This window comes from Anoplophora glabripennis, unplaced genomic scaffold (genome assembly GCF_000390285.2).
Source record: "Anoplophora glabripennis isolate ALB-LARVAE unplaced genomic scaffold, Agla_2.0 scaffold58, whole genome shotgun sequence".
NCBI classification, from domain to species: Eukaryota; Metazoa; Arthropoda; class Insecta; order Coleoptera; family Cerambycidae; genus Anoplophora; species Anoplophora glabripennis.
The window spans coordinates 805,797-824,092 of NW_019416277.1; the positions used below are offsets into that span (position 1 = coordinate 805,797).

An 18,296-nucleotide genomic window follows, 5' to 3' on the forward strand; every position below is an offset into this window, starting at 1 on the left:
ATGCAACCGATTTATTTTTATGAATTCTAATCATTTTTTTAACATGGATTAATTTAAAAGAATATCCTGACGTTATATTATTTGGTAACTGACACAAATCTAACACACGGAAAGACCCAATAGCTAATAGCACCCATTACTTTGCAATTAAACATTTTCACGTTTCGTGGCCTTAACAGTTAAAACAAGTACATAAACTTTGAAATGTAGCCTATTTATTTGGGAGAAATTTAAGTTGAAGCAATAGTATTTGTATTTATCCAAAAACGGAGATATAAATGCAAATATAAAAATAACATAATTATCAAATCGCATAAAGTTTATCGAAAAATTATCAGGTGAGGTCAGTCAGGACACTGACGATTATTTTTCACTTAATTTATTTTACGAAGTTATCTTCTGATGTTAACAGAATTTCTTTATGTTGAATTATTTTTAAATAAATATTTTGAAGCAGGTCAGTAACAAAAACAATAATGAGAGATATAAAAATATTTGATTGCAAAAATTAACTGCAATTAAGTACTATTAACAAATAATCTACTAAGGGTAAAGTACTGAGCCATTAACCGACAAGCATCTGTTCTTATCAAAATACGCATTTATATATTAAACACTAATTTTTATTAGGTACACTAAGTAGGTGTAACAATTTTTACGGATTATTTAAAAGCAGAAAAGGCAAAAAATCTTGACCAATTTAATCAAATTACGAATATTGAAACTGAAATAACAATTGCATATTGAATAAATATGAAGACTTGAGGATATCTTCATTTAGTTAGCCAATGAAAGTTTAATTATCCCGTAATATTAATTTGTATGTCTTCATTACATCACTAGTTAATTATTTCAACCTAAAGAATGGTTGCACAAAATGAAATATTGCAAATTAAAATATATACCTACATCAATGTTAAGAAGCATTTTATTATACACAGAGAATAAAACATAATATTTTTTGAAATACACATAAATGTAATATAGAAAATGCTTGTAAAAGTTGTTTATCATGTTTTAACATCAGTTAATGTCAAATAATTGCAGAATAGGTTAAACTTTTTAATTGAATGACAATTATTCTTTTTTTCTTAAAACATCTTTTAAAGTAAAGGAGTAGATAAATATTTATAAAACCTATTAGATTCATATAAAATACAATATCTATATGCATCAAATATGTATTACGTATACTTCCCAATAAGCTATTTCTGAATTATTTTTAATGAACATTTTAGATTTCATATTTAAATAAATTTATTTGGAAAATATATTGTTTTCATAACAGGGTAATAAAAAATATGATTTACCTGAATTTGTCCATAGTTGTGATGATTGTGTTGTCAATTCAGGAGATCCACTATTATAATACGGCATCGCTCCTGTCGTATAGGTGCCAGGTCCTCTCGAATATAATGGACTATAAAACATATATGCACATTACTAATACAATCAAAGTAGTGTCCAAATTATATAAACAATTTAAATCACTTAAAAAATAAATCAAAACATTCGTATCACCCTCCACCTACGTTAATGACAACAAGTTCTTCAAAATTGATGACATTTTCAAAAATTGATAACAATCTTATCAATACAAGATAAAATTTTATCAGGATTGTAGTGCACTACTATCGTGATAAAACTAAAGCCATCTATCTTTATAAAAACAATAGCAGACAAAAAGTTTATAAGCAAAAACCGAGTAAAAATTAAAAACGCAAAAACTAACTTGTGCTGCAAAAAATTCAAATCCATAGATTTATATGAAACACGTACTTCACACTGTACTTTTAAAAAAGGGACGAAATTCGAAAAATCGCGCACCGATTTTTTTAAATGCACACTTCAACCTTCTCGCCTCAACGAAACGTGACAACTGACAATCGCTGAATCGTTGACAATCAGCGAACTAATTGTTGGCTTTAGACCGACCCATCTTAACTAAAACACTGCTTAGCCTTTGGAGAGTCACGTGACCACTGACGTCAACCCACTACAAGCTCTCTCTAGCAGCATTTATTTCTCTCTTCGTTGCAACTGCACCATGGTAAATTTATAGTCCCACCAGATTTCAGAATTGGTATTAAATGCAGTGTCTCTCACATTAGATGTTCCAGAGACAGTAACTATTTATTTATTTTTTTTACAGAAATTAATACCAGTCAAACGTCTATATTAATTTTGAGAAAAGAAAAAGTTGTACAAGGCTATGTAGATATTAAACAATATCTTTCCTTTTGTTTATAATTTTTGTGTAATACCCAGATTTGACTGCGTTGAAGAGGAAGCATTTTTTATATTTTAGCACGTTCACTGGAGACACGAAAAATTACATCTATGAGGTGGTCTTTGTGACGCGTGGATGACCAATTTTTTGTTGTACTGATATCACACAAAGACATCACGTATTGCTTAGTAGAATTAATTATACTGAAAATTGCATTTATTACAATTCTTTATGTTTTTAAACCCTTAGTTCCGTCACACTCGTCCATCTGTCTTAATTTTTAACAAATAATTAGGTATAACGTTTTTCGAGACATGACTTTGGTAGCTTAGTGAATAATCACTGTCTGTTTACGTTGTATTTCGTTAATTACTTATCATGGATAGTATGCGAAGAATGACTACAAGCTACAATAATCTGTAACACATACATTTTCAACATAGGTAGGGTAGGTAGGTATAAACTATCAATTTGTTCTAAATTATAGTGCAATTATTTATAAACTGGTAACTTATCACTACGATTGTTTAAATCAATATTATAAAACAGAGTGAAATATAATCTACAAAGTACGTAATATTTTTTTAGGTGATTCTGCTGTCGAATATCGTTAGTTAAAAATATATAAAAATGTCTTTCACGTCTTTTTGGATTTCACAGGGTCTAACAACACTTAGAGTGTACGATAAATTCAATAAACATAGAAATCTAAATAATAAATTTAGATAAATTTGGAACGAATACATTGAAGATGATTTTTTCGAGACAAATCATCTGAATCTGTTTCGAGCTGAGGCAGTAAGGTATTGGGGGCCATGAAGGCTTGCAAAATATGTAATAAAATTTCCAGGGTCGTTTAAGGTGATGATGGTCCTGGAGAGACGAGACGTTACATATAAAAATTGATTATGCCATTCGATAGACTGCAAATAGTTGCTATGAGAAAGTGTTCTTCATTTATTAATATCACCTATACAAGGCTGAAATGAAACAAAAACGGATTTCCGAAATTTCGGTTTTTTTCAAATATTTCGAAAACTAATCATGTTAGCCTTGATTTGTTAGAGGCATAATGTTGGTCTCTTGATTATGCAACTTTGCCATCATTTAAGCTAGTTCGTATCTCTTACCGTTTCCGAGATCCCTATAGTGAGAAGCGAATTATTTGTAACTCCGAATTGCCATAGTATAAAGCTAAAACCTTTTATGCTTTACCTCATAATTCTTAGTTTTGGGCCAGTATTATTCTTGGTTTACATTAACGAAATTGGAGATTTCTTACTATTTCTGTAAATTTCTTTTATATACTAGAAAATACATTAAAATTTTAGTAGAATAGATCACAACAATTTAGATAATTTCCACAATTTTGCAATGGAAATAAATTACAACTCAATTTTAACAAAATCGACAGTTTTATTCATAAAAAATTATAACAATTACATCAAGTTATATCGAAAACAATGAGAACATTGAGTGTGTAATCGAGATTAAAGATTTTTGTGTAATATCTGACTGTAAAATAAATTTTACTTTTATAATTACTTGATAAAGTGTAATAAGCTGTTTAGATTTATAACAAAAAAAGAAAGTCTATTAAACCAATATATTCCGCTTATGCAGAATAAAATTAGAATTTATGAAAAAAGGCACAAACAGAATTTAAGTCTAATAAGCTCTCCTACTGAGTGTAATTACTCATTACCAAAATACTGTTTTTCTTTTGCAATTGAGAGCACTGATTTGGGCTTTAGCTTGCTTGCGTCCCAAATTTTATAAAAAGAGATAAATGAAAATATAAAATTTCACGAGACTGAAAAATATGAACTTGAATCAGAAACAAATGTGTAACTGTACTACAGGTAAAACTATGCTACTATTATTTATTGTAGTTTGGTTATACAGGGTGATCAGGAGGAAATGTCAATAGTTTAGGTTATTCAGGGACCCAAAATAAATATAAACATGGGTCCTATTCTCAACCGTTACAAAACAGGTGTAAAAATATTCAATTTAAGATTTTCTCTTTCTTTTTTTTCAAACCATTGAATTAGTAGAGGTGTCCCCTTAATTGGCCAGTTAGATTGAGAGACCGTAATCCTCTGGATCATTGTCTTTGGGGATAGTTTAAATCATTGTTATATTCAAGTAAACACTAGAGATGCATTACTCTGCAGCAACAACTATAATAAACCTGCATCCATTCATAATAGAACGACCCGAGCTATTCATGAGAAATCTGACTTGTGTTTAGAAGTAAACGGTGGCATTTTGGAAACTATAGAACCTAACCTACCTGTTATAGTTTAATAAAAATCTTAAATTGAATATTGATTAACCCTGTTATGTAACAGGATCCATGTTTATAGGTACTTTTGTATTTATTTAGGGTCTCTGAATACGTACCTAAAATATTGTCATTTCTTCCTAAATCACCCTGTATATGAAAATCATCCCTTAACTTATCTTAACTACAAAATTCTATATGGAATGAAATATCATGATGTACTATTCTATAGCTTCGGAGAGACCTTAAATTTTTCAAATTTTTATTTTCAAATCGAAGTTACTTAGATAATACCTATAATTATTATTAAAAGTTTTTTTTTCATATATGTCTATTTTTCATGTAGGATTAGACATGTATGTCCTCAAACCAAACTATAGCTATGAGGCCAACATAAGGCATTGCCATCTCTTAAATTTCCTGTTTTATGTCGCAACTTCAAATATATTGACGTCCTTGCTTAGAATAACGTTTATCTTTATCCTTAAATTCCAAATTAGGAATAAATCCCCTACAAGAAATAATTTTTATCGATTTTATGCAATATAGAGGTCATAAATTGGTATATTTTACACTGAGAATGACGACATAAAATTGTCCTAAGAACACTCCATATATAATGTTCATAAATTCTTGGTATCTTTTTAATTCTTACACAGTATGCTACCGGAATTTTCGTTAAGTATACTGTATACATCAATAAGAATGAGGGTAGGTTTGTTAAGTACAAGTTATTAAAGCATGAAAACCCATTTAGCCATTTTCTGCCAGACCAAAGGCTGCTAGACGGAAATAAAAGTTCGCTCCACTGCATCCGCACGTGCTATTCAGGTACGCAGGCCTGTTAATTTCTAGTAGAAATTTAACATTACCGGTACAAGAAGTTTTACTTTATTTCAACCGGTGTTCTAGACCTGTGCCCGAGCACGCGACAAATTTGTTCCATTACAACGAATGCCTCTACTTCTGCAAATGTTTCCGGTAAATTGATAATGACTGATTGCCGATCCTGGACGTATACCGGCGTTTCCTTACAAATTAAACTAGGTAGTAGAAAATGTTTTCTTTCTACACTGTGACTACACGTTCTTTATTATCATTAACAGTTTTGAATTATTTATTATAATTTGTAGGTAGTTCATTAGAAGTACATATTGGCATGGCTGTTGCTTGATGTAGGTTAGATATTAGTAAAAATCGGTCGAAAATAATATACAGGGTGAGCCATTAATGGTAAAGAGCGGCTGTACATAGGAAACTAGACGTACTACGATTATAGGGTAAAAAATCTATTAACAAATACTTAAGGTCAAAAGAAATTGATTTAAAATATTTTCAAGTTTATAACTTCACCGCTAGGGTCGTTTTTTCGCTTATATAACCTATACTGTAAAAAAATTTCACTCAAATTTCTCTCAATTTTACTCAATAATGTATCAATTTCTGTTCACACCAGATTGAGTGAAATTTTCACTCTATTGGTACGAGTACAACTGAGTGAAACTATTGCATCAGAAATGAGTGAGTTTCACTCAAATCCGAGTTACTGGTAACTATCAATTGAGTGACTTTTAACTCTATTCTGAGTATATAAAACCTATTTTGAGTTGACTTTTTCTCTAATATGATTTAAATTTAACTTATCATTTTTACTCAGACTTGGTTTTTAATTAACTAAATATTAAGTGGAAAAATAAATCATAAATGATTAATAGGATATGCCTACAGTACTGAAATTAATTAGACGATATACAGGGTGTCCGGTAAGTACCTCCTAATCTCTCGGGAGTGTATAGGGGAGGTCAAAATAAAACTAGTCCTTCCTATAATTTTTTTCCTAATGTGCCCCCTAACGGAGTTATGGGGGGTCAAAGGGGTACCTAGAAATTAACGTTTAGGGTTATAACTTTGAAACCACCCTGTATATTTTAATAAAATTTTCGTACGTTGTATTACACATGGAGCTCTACGATTTGATGCTAAAATCAACTTTTTGCTATTATCAGGTGTCCAGAAACGGACTGGCCCTATCACAATTTTTCTCAAAATTTTGACAGAAGTAATTTTATCAAACTGAAAATATTATTATTAGATACTCTGAAGGTTTTTCTTTAAAAATGGTACTCTTTATTTATTTCGAAAAAATGAACGGTTTGCGAGATAAATCGGTTTTGAAAAAAATTGGTAACAAATACAACAACAATTAAAATTTATTTTTTTTACATATTATTTCATGCATTTAATTTCTTTAACTTTATCAAGTCCAGAAATCTTTGAACGGGTTGGCTATACTTTATGAGCAAGTAGTGACCAATTAAAAATAACATTTGAAAAATAACTTACTTACAAGACATGCAACAAAGAACATTCAACAATGAACAAAGGTACCTAAATGTTACTTCGGTAGATGTTCAAAATGAGCACCCCGTACTTCAATGCACTTTCTAATCCTACGAATGTTTTCCCGGTGCACTTGAAATAATATTCCGTGATTATTGCGGAGATGGTCACAGTTCTGTGTTAGCCTCAGCAGAAGTTCCTCTCTACTATTTACGGGTGTTGAATAAACGTTATTTTTTAAATGACCCCACAGAAAAAAGTCTAATGGGTTTAGGTCGGGCGACCTAGGTGGCCATAATACAGGTCCGCCTCGACCTATCCATCGATCACCAAAAACATTCGTCAGATGTTGACGTACTAAACGATCAAAGTGGGGTGGTGCACCGTCATGCATGTACCACATTTCAGTTCTTATTTGAAGGGGCACTTCTTCTAACAAAATATTTAGATTTTCCTCTAAAAATTGCAAATAAAGAGCACCATTAAGTCTTTGCTCCAGAATAAATGGACCAATCAAATGATTCCCGATAATGCCAGCCCACACATTCACCATAAACCTTTGTTGGTAGCGAGTTTGAACTAAAGCGTGAGGGTTTTCTTCATCCCAGACATGTAGATTATGCGAATTAATTATGCCGTCTCTTGTAAAACCTGCTTCATCGGTGAACAAAATAGATGTACCAAAATTATGATTCCGAATATGATGCTGTAAAAACCAATTGGCGTATTGAAGTCTTTTTGGATAATCATCTGGAGACATAGCATGTACTTTTTGGATGTGGTACGGGTAAAGCAATTGTTCTTTCAGAGTTTCATGTACAGCCCATTTTGTAACATTGTTTTGCGCCGCAAGCTTCCTTATGCTATTTGAAGGATTATTAGCAACGTCTTCCAATATTTGTTCCTCTACATGAGGGTCTCGTACTCTCCTCGGGGCTCCTGCTCCACCACGGCGTGGCAAAAAGCTTCCTAAATAAAGGATTCGGAAGAAATTAGTTTCACTAACGTTTTTCACTATTTTTTTTTACCTGTTTCTCTTAAACTACGATCAACTCTTTCAAAAGTTTTTGGACTCGGCAAATGTCGACCCGGAAACCTTTCCTCATAAAGTCTTCTTGCCTCCACGGAGTTGCATAATGCTTCCCCATAAATTAGGTGCATATCAGCATATTCTGCACAGGAATATTCTTCCATTTTTAAATGTTATTTCTAACGGCTTAAAACGAATACCACAATAAAATTGAATTTTTATTCTGTCACGCGCCTTTGACAAGTACTTTAAAATCAACAGGGTCTAACAACGAAAACAATAGAAAAGAACTCCATGGAGACAAGAGCAATAATAATTTGTAGATGTATTTTGGTCATAGATGTTGATTTTACAAGAAACGGCATTATTCATTCCCTTAATTCACCACCAGTAAATGTTTATGGTGAATCTGTAGGCTGGCACTAGCGGGAATGATTTTATTGTAAAAAAATAAATTTTAATTGTTGTTGTATTTGTTACCAATTTTTTTCAAAACCGATTTATCTCGCAAACCGTTCATTTTTTCGAAATAAATAAAGAGTACCATTTTTAAAGAAAAACCTTCAGAGTATCTAATAATAATATTTTCAGTTTGATAAAATTACTTCTGTCAAAATTTTGAGAAAAATTGTGATAGGGCCAGTCCGTTTCTGGACACCTGATAATAGCAAAAAATTGATTTTAGCATCAAATCGTAGAAGTTCCATGTGTAATACAACGTACGAAAATTTTATTAAAATATACAGGGTGGTTTCAAAGTTATAACCTTAAACGTTAATTTCTAGGTACCCCTTTGACCCCCCATAACTCGGTTAGGGGGCACATTAGGAAAAAAAATTATAGGAAGGACTAGTTTTATTTTGACCTCCCCTATACACTCCCGAGAGATTAGGAGGTACTTACCGGACACCCTGTATAGCGTATTCTGCAAATGATGAACTTTCAAATTTGTAGAGATTGTAAAAATAATGTCTCAAATCTACATTTTTTTTTGATAGCATGTAGGTATTAAGTTAAGAGATGAAAATCGGTATTTTGTAATAACTTTTTAAAATTTATTAAATTTGTATAATTTTTGGGTAAAAGCCATGTTATTTGAAATTAGGTCTACTAATGTGTACAATTGACTTAATAAATACTTCCATATTATTAACTTTTAGTGTGGTTTTGCACCACTTTATATTTTCTTGAAATTTTAATTTAAATATCATTGTCATAAACTACTAAACAGTCATGGTGCTTTCAAGACAGATCTGTTTTAGAAACAATAATTTAGGATTGGTTCACTAATCAGATAAATAAATTACTACAACCTATATTGTACGTTACAAATACGTAATTATAGATAAAAATTTAATTATCCGTTTATTTAACCAAATATTAATCGAGACATAAGATATTGTCTTTAATTATTGTAATTAAATCACTGCATTTAAATACGATTTTTACTCAAATAATCAGATAAACCGACAATTGTCCAACTTCAAAGCACACCATTCGCCATACTGCCATCCACCACATCACGCGGTCACGGGAAAACCTAATGGGACGATGGAAACAAAGAAAATGCATCTGGATATGAAAAAGAGTGGGATCACTCAGTAATAAAGACATTTACTCTGATTTAGGTACAAGTGCACCAAATGCGAGTTTACGTAAATAATTTATTTAAGGAGTACCTATATTTGAGTGAAAGTGCTCAGTTTTAGTTTAAATATAATCACAAATGAGTAAAATGATCAAAATGCCCAATATTGAGTGAAAATGTACTCAATAATTTCACTCAATGGATTCAATTCGAACCTTTATTGCCTTCACTCACACCGATTTTTTTACATTGTAAGTTGAAAATACACTTTTTAGATACACTGTTAAACCCTTCATAAGTTTTTTTTAACTTTTTTTGGTTATTACCATAGCAAGGTCAGTATGAAATTTTTAAATTGTCATAACTTCTAAATGCCTTAATCGATTTCAAGAAATTAAATGGAACGATATAGTTTTTTTTCATGGTTTGATAGAACATTTAAAGTACAAAAACAGGAGGCCGATATCTTTTTCGTTTTCAAGTTATTGCCAAAATAGTGAAATTGTGCTAGAACATCCTCTTTATTTAATTCCCTAAATATCATTGAAATAGTCCAAGCCAAAATTAAATTGTAAAGCTATACCAAGCTTGTCTTTAAAAAAGTACTTGCTTTATTTTGAATTTTTTTTGATAACTACAATGTTTCATTTTTTAATCATTCCAAATATATGAGTATTTATAAAGATTATTATTTCCATTTTCCAACAAGGCAGGCTATGTCCTATGAAAATAGACAACTGAAAAATTATGTCAAACGAAATCACCTGGAGCCGACTTTATAACCTTGGACTTTGTTCAGTGTTACCTACAGACATATTTCTTGGTAGGTACACAATTATTTTACAATTTTGGATTGTAAAAAAGTACCTTGACACTATATACCATATCTTTGAGGGCAATTTCCAAAACTTATGAGTATAAATTAACGCTGTTGATATTTGATTAGTATAAAAGATTATTGTTAGCTTTATAGTGGTTGCGTTTCAGTCTTAATTAGTGATTGACTTTTGCGCCGTAAAATATCTGATAAAATTATTTTTATATTAGTGATAGTAGTTTCTTTACTGGGCGTCACTTCATTGAAATAAATTTTCAAATAGGAGAGAAGCAAACCTGGAAATACATTTAAAATTCAATATCAACTTATTGCCTGTACCACTGATGAATAAGATTGATTTTCTTTTATTTCAATGCTACCTGTAATGTTATGCTTAAAATGAGATTTATGATATCCTATCTAAGTTCGGTGTCATGACATCACAACAATAATTTGATAGCTAGCAGTAATGAATATTTTATGGCAGTTTATGTACCACATAAAGTGAAAAACGGTCGAAAAGTAATGAAGAATTTCAATATAAGTATATTTTCAATAATACATATATTAAGAAGGTACAGGACAACTGGTATCGTTCATATAAAATTTTAACGAAAAATCACTTAATGAATAGAAGAAAATTTGGAAAATAAATAAAAATGTTAGAAATGTCAGAAAAGTCCATTATTTTGCTCCAATTTTATTATTAATCATTTTAGCCTCATAATTGCAGTCCAATCTGGCTTGATATTTCATTGCAGTAGGGGAAGGTGGCCTAAAATGGGATATATAGGTAGAACGGGACATCATTGTTTCTCCTATTAATATAGTTGGCAACTCCGCAAATTATCATATGCCGTATGTGTCTAAATGTTAGTGTTACTAAGATATCTGCAAAAGTGCTATCGGTGGATTATTAAAAAAAATACAGTGTTTTCGTCGTTTGTCGAACGTATTATTGTAAAATTGATAGTCTTACGCATAAGGTCCTATAACTAAACGCTTGCGGCAAGAGTCTTGCTACTGAATTCGGAGTTATTTAGCGAGGTTAGCTAGCGAGTGTTGTCTCTGAAACTGCTCTCGAGGTCACCTATTCTTTACGCGGTAAGTTTAAAAATTTCAATACTAATGTGGGCAAAATGGGACATTTTCTTCTGGGTAAAACGGAACAAGTATCCCATTTTACCTCAATTGAAAGTCGGTATGTCATTTTTATTACACTATTTTATTATACATATTCAACTGGTTTTAGATGCCTTCCACGTATAAAACAAAAAGCAACCGTCAATCTTGGTCTGAGGAAGCGATGTCCGAAGCACTGGATGCACTGAGAAGTGGAACCTGTGGTTATTTAAAGCCTGCAAAGAAATTTAACGTTCCAAAGTCGACATTAGAGAGGCGATTTAAAAACAAAAATAAACAAGCTGCGGGTCATTCAAAACAACTTGGCAGTAGGAAATTGACGTTCTCAAAAGAACTGGAGGAACAACTGGTTGAGTATACAAAAAATATGGAAGGTATGATGTACGGACTAACAACACGAAGTATTCGAAGCCTTGCGTATCAACTTGCTGTCAGGAACAGTATTGATCATTATTTTAATAACGAGACTAAATTGGCCGGATGGCACTGGTTACGTTCCTTTTTAAAAAGAAACAAATTGTCTCTTCGTGCTCCTGAAGCAACATCCGTTGCAAGAGCTAGGGGTTTCAATAAAGAGGCAGTTAACTTCTTTTTTGATATTTTGGAACCTCTTCAAGAGAAACACAATTTCCCCCCATCAAGAATATTTAACGTAGATGAAACGGGAATTACTACCGTGCAATCCCGCCAGGCAAAAATTATCACACATCAGCTGAACGTGGAGAGTTATCGACTGCAGTTATTTGAATGAGTGCGAGTGGTGTTTTTATCCCACCTATGATAATTTTTCCCCGACAGCGAATAAAACAAGTTTCTTGATGAAACTCCGCCGGGTACTCTAGTAGTTTGCTATAAATCTGGGTGGATGCAATTAGAACTATTTGAGAAATGTTTTGATCATTTCCTACTTCACACCCAAGCATCGAAAAGTAATCCAGCGTTACTTATTCTTGACGGACATAAAACTCACACCCAAAATATTGCAACGATTGATAAGGCACGAGAGAATGGAGTGACGATTTTATGCCTACCACCGCATACTAGTCACCGTATGCAGCCATTGGACGTCTCCTTCATGGCACCAGTTAGCACCTACTATACGCAAGAAGTGGAAATATGGTTAAGGAATCATCCAGAACGATGTGTTACCATAAGTTAAATTGGTTCTTTGTTTGGTAAAGCATATCTCAGAGCCTCAACACCTCTAAACGCCATTAACGGTTTTCTTAAAACTGGATTGTACCCAATAAACCGTGCTATATTAACGGAAGATATGTTTGCTGCAGTTTTGCCAACTAATTATGACCCCCCTCAAAACAATGGTATTACTCAAGATGATGCAGTTCCAGACGTGTTAGTTGTAAGTGAAAAAACAACGGGAAGTTTTGCAAGAGAGTCTACGCCAGAAGAGCAAAGAATAATACAAGTCGAAGGTCCATCAACCAGTGGTATTTACAATTTGGTCGCTCCTGAAACAATTGCTCCCTATCCAAAAGTTGTGAAAGTAGATCCATCGAAACAGAAAATTAGAAAAAGGGGCAAAGCTGCATTACTTACAAGTACTCCATATAAAGAAGAGTTGGAGAACTCTTTGGCTGAAAAAAATAGAAAAATTAATGCAGATAAAATGAAATCTAACCGGACAAAACAGTTGATAAATAAAAAATCTAGTAACATGAAGAATTTGAAAGGGAAGAAAAAGATGTCCAAGTCTGAGGTGTCTAACTTCGAGTCCAGTAGCAGCGAATCGGATGTCGACGTGGAGTGTCTATTTTGCCGAAACAATTTTTCCAAAGACCATTGCGGTGAAGGGTGGATCATGTGCGGCCAGTGTGGCAAATGGCCTCATGATTTATGTGCAGGTGTAGGAAGTGATGATGATGATGAATTCATATGCGATATTTGTTTGAAAAAATAAGTGTATTCAAAACTATTTGTTTTAAATAAAATAAATATTGGAATATTCTCTAATGTTTAATTAATATCCCATTTTACCTCTTGCATTTTACCTACACAGAGTAGGTAAAATGGGAAATTCGCAGAAATTTTCTAATCACACATGTAAGTATTTTTTTATAATGTTTTAATACTTTTCAATAATTATTTGGCTAAATCAATAACCGTACTATGATATATTCACTTTGCAAACTTAGAACTTATACTTTTTTCTATACAAAATATTAAACGTTAACTATCCCATTTTAGGCCACCTTCCTCTACCTATATACCTTCATAATTATTCAAAACTTTTTACTTAACTGATATTTATCTCACATATTAGACTTGAAAAGTTTTTTTTATGATTGAAGTCCCTCAAACGACTTAATTGTTAGATTTTCTTCAAACTTGATATGGATCTTGCATTTTTGGTCATTTTNATAAACATGGGTCCTATTCTCAACCGTTACAAAACAGGTGTAAAAATATTCAATTTAAGATTTTCTCTTTCTTTTTTTTCAAACCATTGAATTAGTAGAGGTGTCCCCTTAATTGACCAGTTAGATTGAGAGACCGTAATCCTCTGGATCATTGTCTTTGGGGATAGTTTAAATCATTGTTATATTCAAGTAAACACTAGAGATGCATTACTCTGCAGCAACAACTATAATAAACCTGCATCCATTCATAATAGAACGACCCGAGCTATTCATGAGAAATCTGACTTGTGTTTAGAAGTAAACGGTGGCATTTTGGAAACTATAGAACCTAACCTACCTGTTATAGTTTAATAAAAATCTTAAATTGAATATTGATTAACCCTGTTATGTAACAGGATCCATGTTTATAGGTACTTTTGTATTTATTTAGGGTCTCTGAATACGTACCTAAAATATTGTCATTTCTTCCTAAATCACCCTGTATATGAAAATCATCCCTTAACTTATCTTAACTACAAAATTCTATATGGAATGAAATATCATGATGTACTATTCTATAGCTTCGGAGAGACCTTAAATTTTTCAAATTTTTATTTTCAAATCGAAGTTACTTAGATAATACCTATAATTATTATTAAAAGTTTTTTTTTCATATATGTCTATTTTTCATGTAGGATTAGACATGTATGTCCTCAAACCAAACTATAGCTATGAGGCCAACATAAGGCATTGCCATCTCTTAAATTTCCTGTTTTATGTCGCAACTTCAAATATATTGTCGTCCTTGCTTAGAATAACGTTTATCTTTATCCTTAAATTCCAAATTAGGAATAAATCCCCTACAAGAAATAATTTTTATTGATTTTATGCAATATAGAGGTCATAAATTGGTATATTTTACACTGAGAATGACGACATAAAATTGTCCTAAGAACACTCCATATATAATGTTCATAAATTCTTGGTATCTTTTTAATTCTTACACAGTATGCTACCGGAATTTTCGTTAAGTATACTGTATACATCAATAAGAATGAGGGTAGGTTTGTTAAGTACAAGTTATTAAAGCATGAAAACCCATTTAGCCATTTTCTGCCAGACCAAAGGCTGCTAGACGGAAATAAAAGTTCGCTCCACTGCATCCGCACGTGCTATTCAGGTACGCAGGCCTGTTAATTTCTAGTAGAAATTTAACATTACCGGTACAAGAAGTTTTACTTTATTTCAACCGGTGTTCTAGACCTGTGCCCGAGCACGCGACAAATTTGTTCCATTACAACGATTGCCTCTTCTTCTGCAAATGTTTCCGGTAAATTGATAATGACTGATTGCCGATCCTGGACGTATACCGGCGTTTCCTTACAAATTAAACTAGGTAGTAGAAAATGTTTTCTTTCTACACTGTGACTACACGTTCTTTATTATCATTAACAGTTTTGAATTATTTATTATAATTTGTAGGTAGTTCATTAGAAGTACATATTGGCATGGCTGTTGCTTGATGTAGGTTAGATATTAGTAAAAATCGGTCGAAAATAATATACAGGGTGAGCCATTAATGGTAAAGAGCGGCTGTACATAGGAAACTAGACGTACTACGATTATAGGGTAAAAAATCTATTAACAAATACTTAAGGTCAAAAGAAATTGATTTAAAATATTTTCAAGTTTATAACTTCACCGCTAGGGTCGTTTTTTCGCTTATATAACCTATACTGTAAAAAAATTTCACTCAAATTTCTCTCAATTTTACTCAATAATGTATCAATTTCTGTTCACACCAGATTGAGTGAAATTTTCACTCTATTGGTACGAGTACAACTGAGTGAAACTATTGCATCAGAAATGAGTGAGTTTCACTCAAATCCGAGTTACTGGTAACTATCAATTGAGTGACTTTTGACTCTATTCTGAGTATATAAAACCTATTTTGAGTTGACTTTTTCTCTAATATGATTTATATTTAACTATTCATTTTTACTCAGACTTGGTTTTTAATTAACTAAATATTAAGTGGAAAAATAAATCATAAATTATTAATAGGATATGCCTACAGTACTGAAATTAATTAGACGATATACAGGGTGTCCGGTAAGTACCTCCTAATCTCTCGGGAGTGTATAGGGGAGGTCAAAATAAAACTAGTCCTTCCTATAATTTTTTTCCTAATGTGCCCCCTAACGGAGTTATGGGGGGTCAAAGGGGTACCTAGAAATTAACGTTTAGGGTTATAACTTTGAAACCACCCTGTATATTTTAATAAAATTTTCGTACGTTGTATTACACATGGAGCTCTACGATTTGATGCTAAAATCAACTTTTTGCTATTATCAGGTGTCCAGAAACGGACTGGCCCTATCACAATTTTTCTCAAAATTTTGACAGAAGTAATTTTATCAAACTGAAAATATTATTATTAGATACTCTGAAGGTTTTTCTTTAAAAATGGTACTCTTTATTTATTTCGAAAAAATGAACGGTTTGCGAGATAAATCGGTTTTGAAAAAAATTGGTAACAAATACAACAACAATTAAAATTTATTTTTTTTACATATTATTTCATGCATTTAATTTCTTTAACTTTATCAAGTCCAGAAATCTTTGAACGGGTTGGCTATACTTTATGAGCAAGTAGTGACCAATTAAAAATAACATTTGAAAAATAACTTACTTACAAGACATGCAACAAAGAACATTCAACAATGAACAAAGGTACCTAAATGTTACTTCGGTAGATGTTCAAAATGAGCACCCCGTACTTCAATGCACTTTCTAATCCTACGAATGTTTTCCCGGTGCACTTGAAATAATATTCCGTGATTATTGCGGAGATGGTCACAGTTCTGTGTTAGCCTCAGCAGAAGTTCCTCTCTACTATTTACGGGTGTTGAATAAACGTTATTTTTTAAATGACCCCACAGAAAAAAGTCTAATGGGTTTAGGTCGGGCGACCTAGGTGGCCATAATACAGGTCCGCCTCGACCTATCCATCGATCACCAAAAACATTCGTCAGATGTTGACGTACTAAACGATCAAAGTGGGGTGGTGCACCGTCATGCATGTACCACATTTCAGTTCTTATTTGAAGGGGCACTTCTTCTAACAAAATATTTAGATTTTCCTCTAAAAATTGCAAATAAAGAGCACCATTAAGTCTTTGCTCCAGAATAAATGGACCAATCAAATGATTCCCGATAATGCCAGCCCACACATTCACCATAAACCTTTGTTGGTAGCGAGTTTGAACTAAAGCGTGAGGGTTTTCTTCATCCCAGACATGTAGATTATGCGAATTAATTATGCCGTCTCTTGTAAAACCTGCTTCATCGGTGAACAAAATAGATGTACCAAAATTATGATTCCGAATATGATGCTGTAAAAACCAATTGGCGTATTGAAGTCTTTTTGGATAATCATCTGGAGACATAGCATGTACTTTTTGGATGTGGTACGGGTAAAGCAATTGTTCTTTCAGAGTTTCATGTACAGCCCATTTTGTAACATTGTTTTGCGCCGCAAGCTTCCTTATGCTATTTGAAGGATTATTAGCAACGTCTTCCAATATTTGTTCCTCTACATGAGGGTCTCGTACTCTCCTCGGGGCTCCTGCTCCACCACGGCGTGGCAAAAAGCTTCCTAAATAAAGGATTCGGAAGAAATTAGTTTCACTAACGTTTTTCACTATTTTTTTTTACCTGTTTCTCTTAAACTACGATCAACTCTTTCAAAAGTTTTTGGACTCGGCAAATGTCGACCCGGAAACCTTTCCTCATAAAGTCTTCTTGCCTCCACGGAGTTGCATAATGCTTCCCCATAAATTAGGTGCATATCAGCATATTCTGCACAGGAATATTCTTCCATTTTTAAATGTTATTTCTAACGGCTTAAAACGAATACCACAATAAAATTGAATTTTTATTCTGTCACGCGCCTTTGACAAGTACTTTAAAATCAACAGGGTCTAACAACGAAAACAATAGAAAAGAACTCCATGGAGACAAGAGCAATAATAATTTGTAGATGTATTTTGGTCATAGATGTTGATTTTACAAGAAACGGCATTATTCATTCCCTTAATTCACCACCAGTAAATGTTTATGGTGAATCTGTAGGCTGGCACTAGCGGGAATGATTTTATTGTAAAAAAATAAATTTTAATTGTTGTTGTATTTGTTACCAATTTTTTTCAAAACCGATTTATCTCGCAAACCGTTCATTTTTTCGAAATAAATAAAGAGTACCATTTTTAAAGAAAAACCTTCAGAGTATCTAATAATAATATTTTCAGTTTGATAAAATTACTTCTGTCAAAATTTTGAGAAAAATTGTGATAGGGCCAGTCCGTTTCTGGACACCTGATAATAGCAAAAAATTGATTTTAGCATCAAATCGTAGAAGTTCCATGTGTAATACAACGTACGAAAATTTTATTAAAATATACAGGGTGGTTTCAAAGTTATAACCTTAAACGTTAATTTCTAG

At 32.3% G+C, this 18,296-nt stretch overlaps 1 protein-coding gene across 3 annotated transcripts in view; it reads right to left on the bottom strand.

Moving 5' to 3' along the window:
* LOC108917611 (transcription factor GATA-4) overlaps window positions 1-18,296 on the bottom strand; it is a 170,775-nt gene that overhangs the window by 42,656 nt on the left and 109,823 nt on the right. For all 3 annotated transcript variants that reach the window (XM_018724306.1, XM_018724305.1, XM_018724307.1), the window contains exon 4: window positions 1,311-1,420. In XM_018724306.1, the coding sequence (XP_018579822.1) occupies window positions 1,311-1,420 (110 nt within the window). The remainder of the gene's footprint in view (window positions 1-1,310; window positions 1,421-18,296) is intronic.